The sequence below is a fragment of the Ochotona curzoniae genome, unplaced genomic scaffold (assembly GCF_017591425.1).
Source record: "Ochotona curzoniae isolate NIBS_2020 unplaced genomic scaffold, NIBS_Ocur_1.0 contig_605, whole genome shotgun sequence".
Taxonomy (NCBI): Eukaryota; Metazoa; Chordata; class Mammalia; order Lagomorpha; family Ochotonidae; genus Ochotona; species Ochotona curzoniae.
In genome coordinates, this window is record NW_024466491.1 from 1,036,541 (window position 1) to 1,055,927 (window position 19,387).

A 19,387-nucleotide genomic window follows, 5' to 3' on the forward strand; every position below is an offset into this window, starting at 1 on the left:
GGCGGTGGGGGTGTCAGCTGTGGGGCCAGGGGGACCTGGAAAGCTGTCCTGTGTGTTCCCAGGATGGCTCTGTCGTTCGGTCTTCTTTGGCCTGGTGCTTCAGGGTGACCCATCCCTGCCGTCCGTGAGATGTGACTCCCGGCGGACACTGGGACAGCATCTAAATGCCCAAACGAGAGAGACAAAGTCTTCTTTTTTTTTTTCCACAAAATTATTTTCCTATTTTCAAAGGCAGAAACGGATGGTTGACTGTTGTTGATGGACAGGTGGGTGGGCAAATGGGTGACAGGCAGATAAGTAGATAACCGATGAATAGATTGATGACAGATGCATGGATGGATAAGGCTTGGCGGTAGATAAATAGATGAATAAGTGAATCAATAGCCAGATGAACAGAAATTGATCAATACGCCACAGAGAAGACGAACAGCTTCCAAATGCTGACTCACTCTTCCAGTGCTAGGAAAATAACTGAGCAAGCTTTATTCAACAGTTTGATATTTTCCAAATAAGTGTATTCTTTTAGCGTCTTGTACTAATAGGCTCTATGAGGTAACTGAAAGATGTTCTTGGAAAACAAGTGCTATAAACAAATTACACAGATTTCCAAGCTTTTCTGTTGCATGGGACTTTCTTGTGGCCAAAGAAATTTTTTGGGTCTGGCTTGGTAGCCTAGTGGCTGAACACCTCACTTGCATCCTCCAGGATCTCCTATGGGTGCCAGTTCGTGTCCTGGCGGTCCTGCTTCCCGTTCAGCTCCCTGCTTGCGGCCTGGGAAAGCAGTTGAGGATGGCGCAAGGCTTTGGAACCCTGCACCTGTGTGGGAGACCTGGAAGAAGCTCCTGGCTCCTGGCTTCAGATGGGCTCAGCTCCAGCCAGTGTGGCCACTTGGGGAGTGAATCATTGGGCGGAAGATCTTCCTCTCTGTCTCTCCTCCTCTCTGTATATCTGACTTTCCAAAGAAAAACAAATCTTTAAAATATATTTTTATATAATAAATGAATGAATGAATAAATAAATAAATAAAGTGGCTGAAATGGCCAGCTGATTTTTTTTACCCCAGGTGTTGTGGCTAAGGAGTTGATTAGCACTCATAGCCTGGGCAGGAACAGGCACAGGGCTTGTGGCTAAAAACACCTAGACTAATTGGACTCATCTTTATCCAATCTCCTGCTAAATGAGGATCTAGTGGGGAGAGTATAGAAGAAGAGGTGAAGGAGAAATAAAGAGACTTAGCCGAGACTTCTACCATCGCTGGTCTCCTGTCGGTGCTTCATCCCCAGACCCTCTGCCTGTCCGCGTGCTGGCCGGAGCACCCAGGGTACGAGCTTGTAGCAAATTGGCTTGGGATTCAAACCGCAACATCTGGTTTCATCAGCATGTACTGGCTTGTGTGTGTGTGAACAGGGGGGTGCCCTCCTTCTGTTTCCCTAAGAGTAAGTAGCAAGATTGAGCGTTCATGGCTTTTGAGCTCCCAAAACCTCAGCAGGTGCAAAGAAAGTTGGCCACTGGGGTGCCGGTGCACCAAAAACCGTTTGCTATTTATGGCTTCAGCAGCCAAGCAGCCCAGACTTGGGCATCGTGAGCTCAGGGCCTCAGCTGTGAGCGGAGCACGCCTGGCTCCACAAGGGGTCAGACACAGAACAGCAGCTGCGACAAAATCAGAGACTGGAGCCCTGCATCTGGTTTGGAGTGTGGCCATTCCGATGCCCTCTTCCTTTCTGCCATAGTGCTTGGGCCCATGCACCCATGCGGGAGACCTAGACGAAGCTCCAGGGTCCTGGCTTTGGCCCGATGCAGCCATTTTAGCCATTTAGGGAGTGAACCAGAATATGGAAGATTCTCTATCTCTCTCTCTCTCTCCCTCTCTCTCTCTCTTTGCTGTTTGTACACATTTAAAAAAAAAAAAAAAAGCTTGTTTTGCTAGCCACTGGCTGCATGTGGATGATAAATCTAAAATAATTTTAGCTTTCAGAATTTTTAGAATTTCAGTTCCTTGGGCCCAGCACGGTGGCTCAGTGGCTAAATTCTCACCTTGCATGCGCCAGGATCCCATCTAGGCATCAGTTCATATCCCGGCAGCTCCACGTCCCATCCAGCTCCCTGCCTGTGGCCTGGGAAAGCAGTGGAGGATGGCCCAAAGCCTTGGGACCCTGCACCCGCGTGGGAGACCCAGAAGAGGCTCCCTGGCTTTGGATAGGCTCAGTTCTGACTATAGTGGCCATTTAGGGGAGTGAACCAGGGATGGAAGACTTTTCCTTCTCTCTAAAACCTATCTTTCAATTGAGAATATATATTTTTTAAACATGAAGAAACAGCAGCTGTCCCATCAGGGCCCTCCATGTCAGCACATGTTTGCTGGTTCAGTAAGTTCATGGCACAGGAGCTGAGTCCTTGACAACCAAGGCAGGAAGGGTGGATGAGGCCACTGGATGGAAGTCCAACTTCCCAGCCCAGCCCTGGCCGCTGTAGGTATCTGGGGACTGAGCCAGCAGGTGGAAGTTCTCTCTTGTGAATCATTGATTTTTATGTTAATGAGCTACGTTCACATTTTCTCTGGTGGTGTGGTTGGAGTGTGGGCTCCCAGCTTCTGGGGGACAGCCGTGCCAGAAGCCAAGGTTTGGTGGCAGGTGTTTGGTTTATTGAAAGGATCTTGGGATGGGTGAGCTACACCTGCCGTGGAAAGGGGCAGGACCCCCTTCTCTCTTGTTTCCTGTGCCCACTCTCTCCCTCCCCACCTTCACCACCACCAGGCCCAGTCGCTCAGGTCGAGACTGCCAGCTGCCAGGACCAAGAGCCCCGATGAACGTCTAGGGTGGCCCACAATGGCGACAGAAGACAGATCAAGACACTCGTTTATTGCACATATGTGACCTCCAGGCCTCGCAGTCACCCCCATGGCCTTGGTCCACTTGGACTACAGAAAACGCAGGCTTAAGGGCCCAACGTCCACCTCCGGTGCCCTCCTTGTGCCAAACGGAGCAAGAAAAGGGGGGTAGCCAAGGAACAGCTCGCTTGCTCCATTTCCAACCGTGGAATGTGTGCGTTTGAAGGTGAATTCCGAGGGCTTGAGGCACTCACACCCCACCCATGCCAGGGAAAAGACGGGGAGCCAGAGGAACATAGCCTCCGAGCCCTGAAACAGACAGTCCTGCATGAATGCATGTGCTGGCCTGAAACCATAGCACAGCATACTGACCCTGGAGGGTCAGAGGCTCCAGGGCAAACCTCAGGTCCTGAACACCAGGTACCACATCCACCCAGCTGGGTCCCCAAGGGCTGTGCACACCCCATGAGCCCTGCACCCACGATTTGTTTTTTCTTCTGCTGATTGCCATCTGGACCCCCGCACGGAACAAACTAGCAGCGCGAGCACAATGTTGTTTTGTTGTGGTTTTGGTCGGAGCGCTGAGCCTCTCTCTGGCCTTCCCCAGGCCATCCAACACCCGCAACAGGTGTTCATGGACGATGCCCACCAGCGGCCGGGGCTTAGGGCGGGTTTTCTGCATCCATTTGTGGTTGGACCGCAAGAGCCAAAGGAAGCTTCCACCATGATGCCCCAACCCCACCTCCTGCAGGTGCTGGGCAGGCGCTCCGAGAGTCAAGCTTTCGCTCCTTGCTCCTCTGCGTTGAACAGGCAGGATGTAGGATGTGTGTGTGTGTGTGTGTGTGTGTGTGTGTGTGTGTGTGTGTGTTCGTGTTCAGCCCACGGCTGTGTGTTCCCCTCCCCTGCTCCCCACGCTCCTCCTCATCCTCCTCCAGTGGCCCACCGCACCCCCAGGCTCACATAGCGCTCTCATTACCACCCCGGCCCCTGGATGCCCCCTTCTCGTGCGCCATGAGGGATTTGTAGGGCTTTCCCAGGCTGGGGAGGGTCAGTTCCGCCTCCTGCAGGTCGAGCTCCCGTTGCGACAGATGCTCTATGACCGCAGCACCGATCGAGTCTCCCAGCACGTTGGTCATGGTACGAAGCCGGTCCCTGGCGGACGACAGAGGGAGAGCCGCCATCAGAGGGAACCATCAGGTACCCTCCCTCCATCTCTGCTCTCCCTGACTCTCTGATCTTAACTCTGGGCTCCTCCCTAAGCCAGGGGTCGGGAGCTGAAAGGTTTACGGAACCGGGAAGGAAGGGGCCTGGGTCCTCTCGCAGCTCCCTGTTCATGTGCACCTGGAAGGCAGAGCAGGTGAAGGGCCAAGACTCAGGAACCTGAGACCCACCCTGAGTGACCCGGATCGGGTCGCTGGTCCAGCCCTGGCTTGTGATGGGCATTTGGGGGTGTCAAATACAGTGAAAGCAAATAGATACTTAACATTTTAAAAGAAGGATTCGGGGGGCGGGGGGATCCAGCGCAATGGCTCAGGGCTAAACCCTTGCTTTGAAATCACCGGGATTCCATACGGGCACGGGTTCATGTCCCGGCAGCTCCACTTCCCATCCAGCTCCCTGCCTGTGGCCCGGGAAAGCACTGGAGGACGGCCCAGAGCCTCGGGACCCTGCACCTGCGTGGGAGACCCGGGAGAAGCTCCTGGCTCCATGCAGCCATTGGGGGAGGGGGTGGCAGGGGCAGTAAATGGACAATCTCTCTCTCTCCCTCTCTGTAACTCTCTCTCTCTCTCTCTCTCTCTCTCTACCTCCCTCATCCTCTCTTTCAGTACCTCTTTCAAACAGATAAAGCTTCTTTAAATAAAACAAAAAGCTTCAGACGTGAAATTCTAGAACTCTCCACTGGAATGAGCGCCCACAGGGCTAGGCGAGGAAGGGCACAGGAGGGGGCACTCACAGGAACCAGTCCACAGCAATGATCAGCGTAATGTCTTCCGTGGGCAAGCCGACAGACGTCAGGACGATCACCATGGTGACCAGACCCGCCTGGGGAATGCCAGCAGCCCCAACGCTGGCCGCGGTGGCGGTGATACTGCACCACACACACACACACACACACACACACACACACACACACACGGACAAGGGGGGACAGAGACCAGGAGACACAGAAGAAGAAGGGACCGTCAGTCTGCCCAGGGCACTGCCAATTTAACTTCTGCACCTGCTCAGGGAAGGAATCCAAAAAAAGTCAGCAACTCAGAGAAGTGATGCTTGCCAGGACGAGGTTAGAGTCTAAAGAGGAGATGGCGGGTTACAAAGTTGCAAGTTCAAGGCTGGCGGGTTACAAAGTTGCAAGTTCAAGGCTGGTTAGATCTTGAGGAAGAGACAAGCCCCAGGGTAACAAAGTTGCCAAGTTTTAGAGACTGTATCTATGGAGGGATTCCAAATCCAAGGGATACTAGGTGAGAATCGTTCCAAAGGAGGAGATGGCAGGTGTCAAAAATAGTTACAAGAGAGAGAGGAAGGTGGCGAATGGGTGGTGTGTGGCTTGACCTGTCTCAATCATTTCCTCTTACATGCGTGTTTGTGAAAACCTCGTGATGCATACCTTGAATGGACACCATAAAAGGGATCCTAAATACCCAGCGTGGGGTCCCAGTCACAGGAGCACATGCCAGTCCCCAGAGGAGGGGGCGGCAAGCAAACCTAAATATATAGCTAGGTCCAGGTGCTGGGGAAGGACTTCCGGAAGGTGGGCCAAGTTCAGAGTCAAAAGAATCAATGTTCACAGCGCTGAATGGATGAAAAAAAAAAAAAAACCCGAATGCAGGTCCTGACCTAGCAGGAAACCATTTGGGGTTCAGTCCCAGCTCTCTGCTAAGGCTCATTTAAAGCTATGACTGCCATACCAGCACCACACACAGGGGGAGTCGCGTCTGGGTCGTTTCTGATTGAGTCCCCTATTAATGCGCCAGGGAAGGCAGTTGAGGATGGCCCAAGGGCTTGGACCCCCTGGTACCCATGTGGTAGACATAGGCAGATGGAGATGCAGTTTCCTAGCTTCAGCCTGGCCCAGCATGATGGCTCAGTGGCTCAACTCCCTCCCCCTGGCACGTGCCAGGAGAACATATGGGTGCCCGTTCGTGTCCTGACTGCTCCATTTCCCATTCAACTTCCTGCTTGTGGCTTAGGAAAGCAGTGGAGGACGGCCCGAAGCCTTGGGCCCCTGCATCCACATGGGAGACCCAGATGGAATTCCTGAGTCTAGATTTCAGCTCCACCAAGCCAGGCCATTGTACATTGAAAACATATTGAATTGTAACCGGGGAAATGCATTGAATCCATTCGAACTTAACAACGCTGGACGCCAGTAGCGTCCACCCTAACTAGAAGCTGCCGCTGTCACTGTTGCCTAGTCTGACCACGCAGGATCACGCCTTACACTGCCAGGAAAGGCCTCTCATTGTACGTGTGTGGTTGTTTCCACGCAACACTGAGTGCTTGGGCCCCGTCATCAAGTCAGAAAATCCCACGCTAAACTATGCTGAGTCAGAATCCATCTGCCATAGAAATTCTCCAATGTAGGGGGGAAAAATATCCCTGCACAAATAAAACTTAGTGAGAATTTCAGCAAGAGAAGCAAGCAATCAGCCGGAGGCAGGCCTGGTGGGGGTTGTTGGGAGTCGCTCCAACTAGGCTGCTGTTCCCACAAAGCGTATAGTGGTCAGGGTTAGGCTGGGCTGCAGCATCCATTGATTTGCACATGAGATGGGGCTGACCAGGTAACTGCAACTACCAGTACGTGTGTGTGTGTGTGTGTGTGTGTATGTGTGTGTAAGTCGATGTGGTAGGTGGACTGAGCTGGACCCACACTGGCTGGCACACACAGGAGTTAGCTTGGGGTCACCTCTGGTGAGATTACTTTGGGGGCTCCCCTCCCACTGGACTCACACTCCAACCACAGTGAAAATCATAGAATCTGTGGTCTGACTGTGGAGTGCATATGTCAGCACTGGGCCTCCTCAGTGGCTCAGGCCTCTGCAGTGGACTCACGGCCAGATGCCCATGGAGGACCTGACAAACAGTTTACTGAGACCTGCTGAGGATGTCTAGTACCATAGAGGGGCACAACAAATTGGCCAGCTCCCCTGGACAAGTATCTGGGTGAGTGGAGACTCTAAGGTGGACTACGTCAGCCAACGGACCTTGGAAGGATTTTCTCAAGCTTGGAGCAATGAGATCCACAGCATCTCAGAACCATCTACATCATTTGAGCAGTATCCTTGGAACATGCTCCACAGTGGGGACCCTGGGATGACAGCGGGGACCTTGGGGTGACAGCGGGGACCCTGGGGTGACAGCGGGGACCCTGGGGTGACAGTGGGGTCCCTGGGGTGACAACAGGGACCCTAGGGTGACAGCGGGGACTCTGGGGTGACAACAGGGACCCTGGAGTGACAGCGGGGAACCTGGAGTGACAGCGGGGACCCTGGGGTGACAGCAGAGTCCCTGGGGTGACAGTGGGGACCCTGGGGTGACAGCGGGTGGCCGTCTCCCATCTCCAGGTACTAATGCGGTTGGGTTGCAGGAAGTGACCCTCTCCCCTGCTCTCCCCAAGAATAAAAGAGGATATTGGAGGCAGTCGTCTCATCCACTTTCTTCCACTCCTCAAACCCGAACCCCACAATTGTTGGTCTACATGGGCATGCATCCCTGTCAACTATGAAAACATCATCAAAAGCAAAATGATGTTTATTATATATATATATAAAAGCTGGTGTTATCTTTAGGACCAGCACGGTGGCATAATACACTAATCCTGCACTTGGAGTACCAGTATCCCATACGGGTGTCGGTTCAAGTCCCAGCTGCTCCACTTCCCATCCACCTCCCTGCTTGTGGTCTGGGAGAGCGGCGGAGGACAGCCCAAAGCCTTGGGACCCTGCACTCACATGGGAGACCCAGAAAAGGCTCCTGGTTTTCCCCAACTTTAGCTCAACTTTGGCCATTGTGGCCATTCTGGGTAGTGAACCAGCAAATGAAAGAATTCTCTCTCCTTCTCTCTGTAAAATCTGCCCTTCCAATAAAAACAAATAATTCTTTAAAATAATAATAATAAAAAAAAAAGCTTACTACACAGTCACTGAATTTCACGTCCCACCTGAGGTTACCTTGGCAGATCCAAACCAAATGAAACCCACACCTTCCCCTGCCTCATGTGAAATACTTAGGAGTGGAAGGGTTGTGCGTAGGGTGTGTTTTTTGATATTCAAATATCTGCAAAGCACAGAAAGATACACCTTAGGCGAGATGGGACTGAAACTCTCTTATGTCTCACACAGGCTTCCCCATGTCCGTGTGCATAAGACCAAGTTTGGGTGGAATTCCCCATGGGTGGTGTGGAGTCGAGGTTCAACAGGTGTCCGATTCGGCGGGGGGGGCGGGGGTGACTCTTTAGACATGGGAGTTAGGGCAGCTGCACCTGCAGCTACTGGGACTTTTGGACAACACTTAGGAGACACGGGCCCAGGAATGTGCATTCACCGTCGAACCTGGAGTTATCACGATGCACCAGCCATGCTTTGAAAAATTCAATGAAGGAATCCCCCCGCCCCCCGCCCAGCGTGTCTCACCACTGTCAACAGCATCAGGTGACAAAGTCAGCCCCGGGTCCCCACAGCAGGCTCCTCTCACATCCCGGGTAGCTTGGCTCCCTCATCCCTCCTCCACCATGACCTCACCTGTCGGGCAGGTGACACCTCACCTGATGGTGGTAATCTGGCCCAGGTTGAGCTCGTAGTTGTTGACCTGAGCAATGAAGATGGCGGCCAGGGCCTCGTAGAGGGCAGTACCATCCATGTTAACGGTGGCCCCCACGGGCAGCACGAACCTGGTGATGCGACGGTCCACACCCAGGCCCTCCTCCAGGCAGCGGAAGGTAATGGGCAGGGTCGCAGAGCTGTTGGGTAGAGAGAAAGAGAGGACAGGTGCAGAGCTGGACCAGGGCAGCCAAAGGAGGGCTCCTCTTGAGCACACCGAGGTGTAAGCCGGAGTCTGAGAAAGGCGCACATGTACTCCTGGTACTGCAGATAGAACACAGCAACTGGAGTCCCCACTGTGGCAGGGCTCCTGGCTCACTTAGAGCCAACAGCTTCAGGCCAACGACACACGGTGGTGTGTGCTGCTCATTTGCTCCCATCAGCCACTCCCAAGCAGGGCCTGATGCTCTCTACAGCCCTACCCTACTAATGTGCCTGAAAAAAAGCATCAGATGATACCCAAATAATTGGGTCTCTGCCACCTGCACTGGGGATCCAGATGGAGTCCCTGGCTCCTGGCTTCAGCCCTGCAGCCTGGCCCATGCTGGCTGCTGCGGGCATCTGAAGAATGAACCAACAGATGGAAGTATCTACTGCCACCCGTCTCTACCTCACCCTGCCTTGCAAATACATAAAGGTATACATCTTTCATCAGTCAATACATCTTTTGTAAAGTTATATTTTTGTTCAACCGTTTAGCCCTTGGGACGTTTTCTCAACTAATTTTGTATTTAGCTGCTGAGATAGGGAAAAGGAGGGTTTTTTTTTAATCTCCCCCCCCCACACAAAGCACACCCACTTAAAAAAAAAGGGGGCGGGGGGGGTACAGAATCCAAGTGCATGTCCAGGGACAGCTTCCAGGGTGGAGGAGACCTCGTGAGCCAAAAGATGTCCCAGTGCACGGGGCATCCTGGAACCATCTTGACCTTGGAATTGGCACCTGTCTGCAGCTAGCAGGGTCCAGCCAGGTGTCGAGCCAGAAGGTGGAGGCAGGGAGGGCGGGACTTCCAGAAGAGCCCACGGGACCTGCAGCATGGACCTAGGGAGGATGGGAGGTGAGGCCATACCTGGACGACGTGCCCATGGCAGTGATGAGGGCCTGCAGGACACCACCGATGAAGGGAAAAGGGTTCCGGTGGGTGACAAGAAAGTAGATGAGGGGCAAGACGCCACCAGCGTGCAGGAGCAAGCCCACGATGACGGTCAGCGTGTACATGCCCAGCTGGCCCCCGAGCACAGCCATGTCTTCCATTTCCAGAATCTTCCCGGCAATCAGGAAGAGGATGCCCACCGGTGCGTACCTGGGAGGAGCCGTGCACCTGTTAGGGTTCCCTTCAAGATCTCCCCCCACCCCTCCCGGCTGCAAGTCAAGAGCTGACATCTCTCCCCCAAAGTGTTATCCATGTTAGGGAGACCCTGGCGTCAAGCAGGACCCGTCAGGCAGGACCTCACTCCGCCCCAAATCTCTCTCCGTACACTCGTAAGCAGGCCTGCACCCACGCATACACCCACGCATCTGTCCTGCTTCCTCCTCGCCGCTCACCACAGCTCACTCTCACGGCAGACACATCCCCAACAGCTCCAAGGCATACCAACTTCATCATCCCACTCGCCCCTCCAAGCCTTGTCTGTTCCATGACTATACTCAGACATGAACTGTCTGACAAAAAGGTTGACATCCAAAGAAGCAAAGAACACAATTGGGGTTACCAGGGACTGGGAGGGCTTGGGAGAGAGATACTGGCCAACGGATGTAATAGTTCTGATAACATTTAGTCTATTTCAAGATCTCTAGGCAGGTACCAAGAATTGCCACTGCAGAAAATGAAGATGTTGGCCACACCGGTGTTCGTTAGCCCAGCTTAGCCATTCTACGATGCAGAAGTATTTTGCAAACCTCACATGATATGCTTATCGGATACGGTTATAACATGGATGTGACTTTATCAAATGGTGATGATATCAACACCTTTGTCTTTCAACAGAAATACACACGTTGAAATAAGAAAAATCCAGTAATTCATGGAAGAGTGAGTGAAACACAAAGATATAAAACAACGGGTAGGGATTATTGGCACTGTGCTAAAAGTGTGCTTGGGTTCACGCCCCCACACGGAAGACCCAAGAGAAGCTCCTGGCTTTGTTCTGGCCAAACCATAGCAGTTGCCTCATCTGCGCAGAGCACCAGCAGGTAAAGATCTCTTTTGTGGAAGATGTCTGTCTCTCCTCTCTCTCTCTTTCCACTTTTCCCTACTTCCTTCTTGGTAACTATTTCAAATAAATAAGTGTTTAAAAAAAATAGAGGGGGCTGGCACTGGAGCATAGTGGCTAAAGTCCTCGCCTTGCAACAACCAGGCTTCTGTGTGGGCACCAGATTGTGTCCCAGCTGCTCCACTTTCCTTCCAGCTCCCTGCCTGTGGCCTGGGAGAGCAGTTGAGGATGGCCCAAAGTTTTGGGACCCTGCACCTGCATGCATGGGAGACCCCAAGGAGACTTCTGGGCTCCTGGTTTTGGATTGACTCAACTCCAGCTGTTGCAGCCCCCTGGGGAGTGGACTGGCAGAGGGAAGATCTTTCTCTCTGTCTCTCCTTCTGTCTGTAAATCTGACTTTCCAATATTAATTGATAATTTTTTTTTTAAAGTGGCTGGGCCAGTGTTGGGTATCATCGGGTAAAGCCACCACCTGCAATGCTAATATTCCATATGAGCATCAGTTCGTGCCCTGGTGGCTCCACATCCAACCCAGCTCTCTGCCAACGGCTCTGGGAAAGGCAGCAAACACGATTCAAGTGTCTGGGCCCCCGCTACCCACTTGGAAGACCTGGCTAGATGGAGCTCCTTTCTGTGTAGCTTCATCCTGGCATCGTTCTGGCCATTGCAGCCATCTGGGAAGAAGGCAGGCAACCAGCGAATGGCAGACTTCTCTGTGTCTCTCCCATCCCCTCTCTGTAGGTCTGAGTTTTGAATAAATAAATACATCTTCAGCAAAAGCAGTGGAAGAATGAATGAACGAACAGGTGGGTGACAGAGGCACCGAGAGAATACAGCACGGCAGAGACGTGTGAAGATATGAATAAGCAAGTGGGTTGGTAGGCGAATTAATCAATGCCTCAAGGTACAGACAGATGGATGAAAAAGCAAGTTAACTGACTCTTGGACAGACTGCCCAGATGGGTTCATGGACAGCTGGGTCAATATATCAAAGAATAAACCAGTGAACTGACCACTGCCAGATGACATGAATGAGCCGGTGACTTTTAAGCCAACCAACACACTCAAGGATGGCCTTGGCCGGACATCTCCCAAGAAGCTATTCAGCCAAATCTTTCTCCACCCTCCCCACGGGTACACAACTTACCCTCGCCCCCCCAGAACTTACCAAATGATGATGCCCACCAGCCTCATAACAGCCTCGTTGAGGCTGTCGAAGAAATCTCTCAGGACGCGACCCTTGTGTTTCATGCCCCCGATGACCAATCCGAAGGCCACCGAGAAGACCACGAGGCCCAGGGCGTTGATGCCATTGGCGGAGCCAGGCACGGGCACTGTCTCCTCAAAGCTCAACACCTCTTGCAGTGAGCCCAAGGCCCTGGTGATATTCTCCAGGAAGCCAGTTCCATTCTCCCCCGAGGATGGCGAAGGCATGGAGGTGCCCAGCTCAGAACCGTTGTCCGTCCTCACCACAGTCCTGGTGACCACCCTGGTACTGTACTGCGTCTTGAACTGCAAGGTAAAGAAACTGGATTTGAGGTTACCAATTGCTGCTTCCCTCTCTCTCTGGGAAGTCTACTGGACCAAACCGAAGGGGTGAATGGATGATGTGGACAACGCATGGGGGAAGGAGTGAATGGATTGTTGTAACCATTAGGGCTAACGGGATGGAGGTGCCTTGGCATATGAAAAGATGAAATCTATAAGATGAAAATGAAAAGGGTCGCTGTTGCCGCTTTGACTATAGTCAGCTGCTACTTCCAGTGCCAGTGTCACATGAGCACTGGTTCAAGGACATCTGATCCAGCTCCTTGATCATGCTCCTGGGAAGGTACCAGATGATGATATAAGTTCTTGGGCCCCATGTCATTCATGTGGGAGACTTCAGGCTCCCAGCTTTGGCCAGGCCCAGCAGTCATTTGGACAATGAATCAGTAAATGGAAGATTTCCCTCTCTTTTTCTGTAATTTTGCCTTTCCAATAAATGCACACACACACACACACACACACACACACACACACACACACACACACACATATATTTAAGTTAAATGCAAAGCAACCTATGAGCTAGTGTCCCATTGAGTACATGCCCAAAGGAAATGAAATCTGTGTTCTAAACAGAGGTTTGCATGCCCATGCACACTGCAGTAGCCAACACACAGAAACAACGCAAAAAATCCATCGACGGCATCCGGCACGGTAGCCTAGTGACTAATGTCCTCGCCTTGCAAACGCTAGGATCCCATATGGGTTCAGGTTCATATCCCGGCAGCTCCACTTCCCATCCAGTTTCCTGCCTGTAGCCTGGGAAAGCAGTGCAGGACGACCCAAAGTCTCGGGACCCTGCACCCGCGTGGGAGACCTGGAGGAAGTTCCTGACCCCAGTTTGGCTCAGCTCAGCTCCGGCCATTACAGTCACTTGGGAAGTGAACCAGTGGATAGAAGATCTTCCTTTCTGTCTCTCCTTCTCTCTGTAAATATAACTTTCCAATAAAAAATATAAATAAATATTTTTTTAAATCCATGTGATAAGGAGTTCATCAACGGATGGAAGGATAAACAAGACGTGGTCCATGGAAAATGCTACACAGACTGCTACTCGGAAACCAGAAGGAGATCCTATCATTTCCAACAACTGGGTAATCCTAAGGGATGCTGCGTTAGTGCAATCAGCCAGGCCCAGAAGGACAACAACTGTCTGATCGCACCGATGCGGGAACCCAACCACAGGATGAAGGAGCAAACGGTGGTTGCCAGGGGGTGGGGTAGGTCGTGCCTGGTTGGGTGAGGTTGGGATGGGTGCAATCTGTAGTGCATCCCAACTGTGGTTACTAATGATGCTGAAAACCAGAGTCCTTGTGAGGTGTGTGGATTGGTGAGCTCGACTGGAGACCACGTCCACACTGGAATGCCCAGCTCCTGCTGCAGCACCTCTAATCCCAGCTCTCTGCACACCCTGGGTGGCAGCACCCAAGGAGCTGGGTTCCTGCCGCCCACATGGGGGACCCGGGTACAGCTCCCAGTTCCTGGTTTTGACCTGGCCCAATCCTGTTAGTCGCAGGCATTGGGGAAGTGAACCAGTGGATGGGAGATCTTTCATTCAAATAAAGAAAAGCTTTTCATTAAAATTTAATTAATGAATTAAACACGTGAATGGGGGGGGGTGACAACACAATACCCAAAAGGATGAATACAGATTCGGACACCCACAAGTCCCCTGCGCGACGCTCAACTTGAACTGGGTGGAAATGGGGCCTTCCCCTCAACCACATGCAGCGATCACAAGGCCTGGACTCTACTCAGGTCCAGGTCGCCTTTGGCCTGTGTCCTTCCCTGTAACCACAGACGAAGGAGAAACACACTGGTCCTCCCAGACTCCTTCAGGAGCCCCACCTCACTCCAGGCCCACTTCTCACCCTCTCTCCACCTTGGGCCATGCACTCAGCAGAAAACCACGCCCCAGCCCCCCAAGTCCCACAGTCAATAAGCCCCCACCCACCACAGCCAGAAAGCCCCACCCACAGCCCCAAAGCCCCACCCTCAGCCTCTAAGCTCCACCCACAGCATTCAAGCCACACCCACAGCCTCTTAGCAGCCCCCTGACCTGTTTGAAGCAGGCTTCCACCAGGTTGGGTGGGAACATGTTTCTGCAGAAAAATCACCAAAAGGAAGGCAAGAGGTTAGACCTAAAAAGAGAACTTGGGCCCCTTGTCAGTAGTGGCCATACTGACCGTAACCATGGCAACGCCTTACCGATGCTCAGCAAAGTGTCTCATCGACATTACCCAATGCAAAACCTAGCGGCAGTGGCGGTCATCCGGCAGAGCGGTTAAGCAATGACCCATGTTTGCAGGGCCTGGGTTCCAGTCCCAGCTCCAGTGCTAATTCCAGCATCCTGCTCCAACTTGGGGCTTGCTGTCCACCCACACAGAGTTGGCGAGAACAGCTAAGACCAACAAAAACTTGCCACTGCTCTCACACCAGCCATCACCCTCCACTGGAGCCTAGCAGCAAATACCTGCTCTTTGGACCACCACCACCCCATGGGGCTGCACCTCCGCCCACCCGAATGGATGTGTGTGACAGGGAAGAAGACAGGGGCCCATCAATGGCTGTCACAACCCCCCATCCCCAAGGAGAGACCCTCACCTGACCAGGTCCATGAAGGCATCGGCCGTGGGGATGGTCTCGATGCGGCCCTCGCGATGCAGCCCCTCCTTGGAGCCCTTCCCCGGGTGGATGATGGTTACCATGAGGATGCCGATGAAGACGGCGATGATGGTGGTGACCATGTAATACACAGCTGCCCGCATGCCCATCCTGCCCGTGGCCTTGTTGTCCAGCGAGGCCATCCCTGCGGGACGGGACAATAGCACAGTTCCCCCATGGCATCCCCTCCTCCCAGTGTATGTCTCTCCCACCCTCCATGGCCCACCAGCCCACCCCCATTTGCTCCCCAGGGTGGCCTGCATGCTCTGTTGCACCCCTAATCCCAAGCACAACTCCACCAGCCCTACCAGCTTCCCTCTTCCAACTCTCACCCCTCCGTGGACCCCGAACATCTTTTTCACTTGTTCACCCTTCACCCCCAGATGGCACCTCCCTCCAGTCCACCTCGACGCACACTCCCCTGTGTGAGCTTCTCCCAAACACGCCCCCTCCCGACAGACCTGGGTACCCACCCACCCTCAGCAGCATCTGCAGGTGTTGGCTGCTGGAAGCTAACAGTCAGCAGAAGCCAGGACCCGTGACTCAGGTCAGGAGCAGAACTGGAAAGAAAGGTCTAGGCTGTGCAACTCCTGAGCGTGCGAGCGCACGCGCACACACAGACGCACACAGAGCTACGTGTTCACATAAACACACATGCTTACAGAGACACACACACACACACAGACATACACACATAATAAACACATACACACTCACACATGCTCACACAGACACACAGCCTGAGTTAGCCTCTTCCTCCACCTGGTCCTGCTGCCTTCACATCCTCCCTTCTGGAGCCGTTCTCCCTCGTGCAAACCACCCCCAGGTCAGGCTCTGCTGCTAGGAAACCCAAGAAACCATCCTACTCAGGCTCCGATCCAGGCGATGGCGTGGGCCAAGTCCAAAACAACAGACACTCTGTGCTCCAACAGCAACTTGGCCACCACACCTGAGAACTCCATCTCTGGATGCCCTCTGGAGCCCAAGCTGGTGCATTTCTCAATAATTCTGCCATCTCCACCCATCCAACCTTGCACACCTGCCCTTGCCCTGTGCCCCAGCTGCCTCTGTCCCTCCTTCCCCCTCCAGGGGAAGCTGAGCCCGATACGAGTGGGGTTCATGAGCGCAACCGGGTCTGAGCAGGGGCTGGGCATGGCAGGAAAGCCATGGCTTCGGGTGTGCCTGGACCGTGCACAGCAACACCGTGGTTGTACATCCTCACCTGTGACCAGGCTGGAGATGATGAGCGGCAATACCAGCATCTGTAGCATCCTCATGAGCAGCTCTCCGGGGAACGAGAAATACTTGATCTGGCGGTAGGTGAGCTGGTACGGACGCAAGGCAAATGCCAGGCCCACCCCTGCAGCCAACGAGAGGGAGTCTGGGTCACTTGGTCGCCGAGGCAGGGCCCATCCATCTCGAGAAAGGGTGTTTGTAGGTGGAGGGCAGGCAGGCACTGGGATGTATGTGCGGGGGGGAAATGAGGTACACGTGTGCTGACCTGCTAACCTGTGTGTTAATGTGTGCACACGTGTGAGTGACCATGTGTTTGCTGGTACACACGGGCATCTGTGGTTCCACCTGTTATCCTTGCTTGAGTGTGTCTCCATCTGGGGCGGTAGTCATACACACAGCTGTATTCCAGCATGTGTGTGTCGGTGGGACACCTGTGCATTTTTCCGTTTGACTGACGTGCACCTGTAACTTCTGGGCGTGCACATGTATGGTGTGTGCGTACTGAATGCCCAAAGTTACTTCCAAAAGTATGAGGGAAGTGGGACTGCTACTGTGGCACAGCAGGTGAAGACACAGCCTGCAACACAAGCATCTTTTTAAAGAATTATTTCTTTTTAACGGCAAGGTAGATCAGATTTAAGAGAAGAGGAGAGACAGAGAGGAAGATCTTTCATCCACTGACTCACTCCCTAAGTGACCACAACAGCTGGTGCAGTGCCAATCCAAAGCCAGGAGCCAGCAGCTTCTTCCGGGTCTCCCACACGGGTGCAAGGTCCCAAGGCTTTGGGCCGTCCTCCACTGCTTTCCCAGGCCACAGGCAGGGAGCTGGATGGGAAGTGGAGCAGCCAGGACACAAACCAGTATCTATATGGGATCCCAGCACTTGCAAGATGAGGATTTAGTCACGGAGCCACTGTGCCGGGCCCAACACTGGCATCTTAAACAAGTGTCAGTTCAACAAGTTCCACTTCTGCTCCAGCTTTCTGCTAATGTGCCTTGGAAAGCAACGGACGTTGACCCAAGTGCTGGGGCCCTGCCACCCACGTGAGAGATCTGGAAGAAGCTCCTGGCTCCTGGCTCTTGCTATTGCAAGGCATCTTTGCCTCTCCTCCTCTCTCTGAAACGTTGCTTTTCAAATAAAGAAATTTTTAAACCTACGTGCCAAAAATCTGTAAAATACGGAGTTAACGGTGAAGCTGATGGGCAGGTGTTGGGTCAGCAGTTATGCCATGATTAGGACATCCATACACCACATCAGAGGATCCTAGTTCAAGACCTAGTCCTTGCTCCCGGTTTCCTCCTAATGTGGACCGGGCATGGCAATAAGGGGTATCTTAAGTAACTGAGGACCCCAATTAAGCTATGGGATCTGGAAGGCCGTGGGGACTGACCCAGTGGATGCAGTGTCTCTCTCTTCTCTCTCTCTCTCCTATCTGCCTTTCAAATAAATAAACCCTTACAAAGTAAGCATGAACTTCAACATCTTTGTATCAAATAAATCTATCCCTTCATCTCACACAGTGATTTTGCGCGTGCGCACGGGCGTGCCTTTGGGGAAGCCGCAGGTACAGGCGTCCGTGGAGGGGTGCAGGTACAGGCGCCCGTGGAGGGGTGCAGGCGCCCGTGGAGGGGTGCAGCCAGGCGCTTACCAATGATCACGGCGCTGATGGTTAGCAGGATGAAGGCATTCCGGCGCAGGAAGCGCAGCACGTGCTCGCGCGTCAGGGTCTGCAGCTGCAGGCGTGTGCGCAGCGCTCTCTGCCGCAGGCGCTCCCGCAGCCGCCCAAGCCAGCCCGCCCGACCCAGCCGGGGGCCGCTCTCCCGCAAGAACAAGCTGTTGCCATGGCTGCTCATCTTGTCCTCCGCAGGGTGGAGCCTGGACGATGGCCGCTGGTGGACGGTTCAGAGGCGGGCCTGGGAGCAGGGGTGAGGAAGGGGGCGTCAGGCTGGTGGGATGGCTGGACAAGGAAAACCACAAGACAAGACATGGTTGATATTCCAAGTCCTCAGTGAGGGCCGGGAGATGGGGAGCTCCCCCACAGAGCCTTAGCCAGGCACCTTAGGGGGCCAGGTCACCACAATAAATACCACCTGGTGGGGGGAGTCCTGGAAGGAGTTGCACAGGTGCCTGGCAACACAGAGGACTGGTGAGGCCCGGGGATGCAGGGCTCTGGTGAACAAGACTGAAGTCCAGCAGAGACTGGACAAGGGACATACGGACAACTGCCCCAGCCAAACGACGATAGCAAATACGGGAGCGAATGGAGACTACAACGTTAACTGTGTCAGCCAGTGGGACATCGGAAGGGATTCCTCACCCATACATCAGCGAGACTGACAGCATTTTGGAACCGTCGCATCCCCCTCGGAGCAGAACCCTTGGAGCATGCGCGCCGCGTGGGACCGTGGCTTGATAGCGGGTGGCCTTTCCCCACCCCCTGGTACTGGGATGGTGGGGAGACTGGCTGCGGCTTCCCCCCCTTATCTCTCCCCTCACCCGCGAGATGGGAAGAAGAAATAGGAAGCTTGGAAACAACGATCACACCCACTTCTCTTTAACCGTAGAACCTGCCCACCCTGATTGACTATGTCAAAAGCATCTCCAATCATTTTTTTTAAAGAAATGGAGTCCAGCGCCCTACTTCTGCACACCCCAAAAGCAGCAAATGAGGACTCGAGTCCATGCCCCTTCCCCCACCCCACTCCACCCACATGGGAAACCCACGGAGATGGAAAACCCAGCTCCTCCCTTCAGCCCGGCCCACCAGCACACCCCCGCGCACACACACTGTTGAAGCTCGTGCGGAGAGCTAGCCAGCAGACGGAAGCTCACACTCCGTGCCCTTCCAGCTAGATTTGGCTATTTACTTTTTTTCCGAAGCTTTGTCAGCAAGGGAGAGATTCTTCACTCTGCTGGTCCACTCCCCAAATGGCCACGACTGCCAAGGTTGGACCAGGCTGAAGGCAAGAGCCAGGAGCCCCTACTGGGTCCACCATGTGGGGAAGAGGCCCAAGAACTTTCCAGGGAACTGGATCAAAAGCAAACCAGCCAGGCCTGGCATGCTAGCCTTGTGGCTAAGAT

At 53.5% G+C, this 19,387-nt stretch overlaps 1 protein-coding gene across 2 annotated transcripts; it reads right to left on the reverse strand.

The window, feature by feature from the left end:
- Nucleotides 1–3,782: 3,782 nt before the first annotated feature.
- Nucleotides 3,783–18,179, reverse strand: SLC1A6 (solute carrier family 1 member 6). 2 transcript variants are annotated; one of them, XM_040990425.1, is made up of 9 exons: nucleotides 17,955–18,179; nucleotides 16,292–16,429; nucleotides 15,010–15,214; nucleotides 14,465–14,507; nucleotides 12,026–12,369; nucleotides 9,714–9,947; nucleotides 8,592–8,786; nucleotides 4,782–4,916; nucleotides 3,783–3,979 (listed from the first exon to the last, which is right to left on the reverse strand). In XM_040990425.1, the coding sequence occupies exons 1-9, from the start codon at nucleotides 18,157–18,159 to the stop codon at nucleotides 3,784–3,786; spliced, it is 1,695 nt and encodes a 564-aa protein (XP_040846359.1). In that variant the 5' UTR covers nucleotides 18,160–18,179; the 3' UTR covers nucleotide 3,783. The 2 variants fall into 2 exon arrangements, with proteins under 2 accessions (XP_040846359.1, XP_040846360.1); XM_040990426.1 differs by lacking the exons at nucleotides 3,783–3,979; nucleotides 4,782–4,916; nucleotides 8,592–8,786; nucleotides 9,714–9,947; nucleotides 15,010–15,214 and having other exon boundaries at nucleotides 12,015–12,369.
- Nucleotides 18,180–19,387: the final 1,208 nt, after the last annotated feature.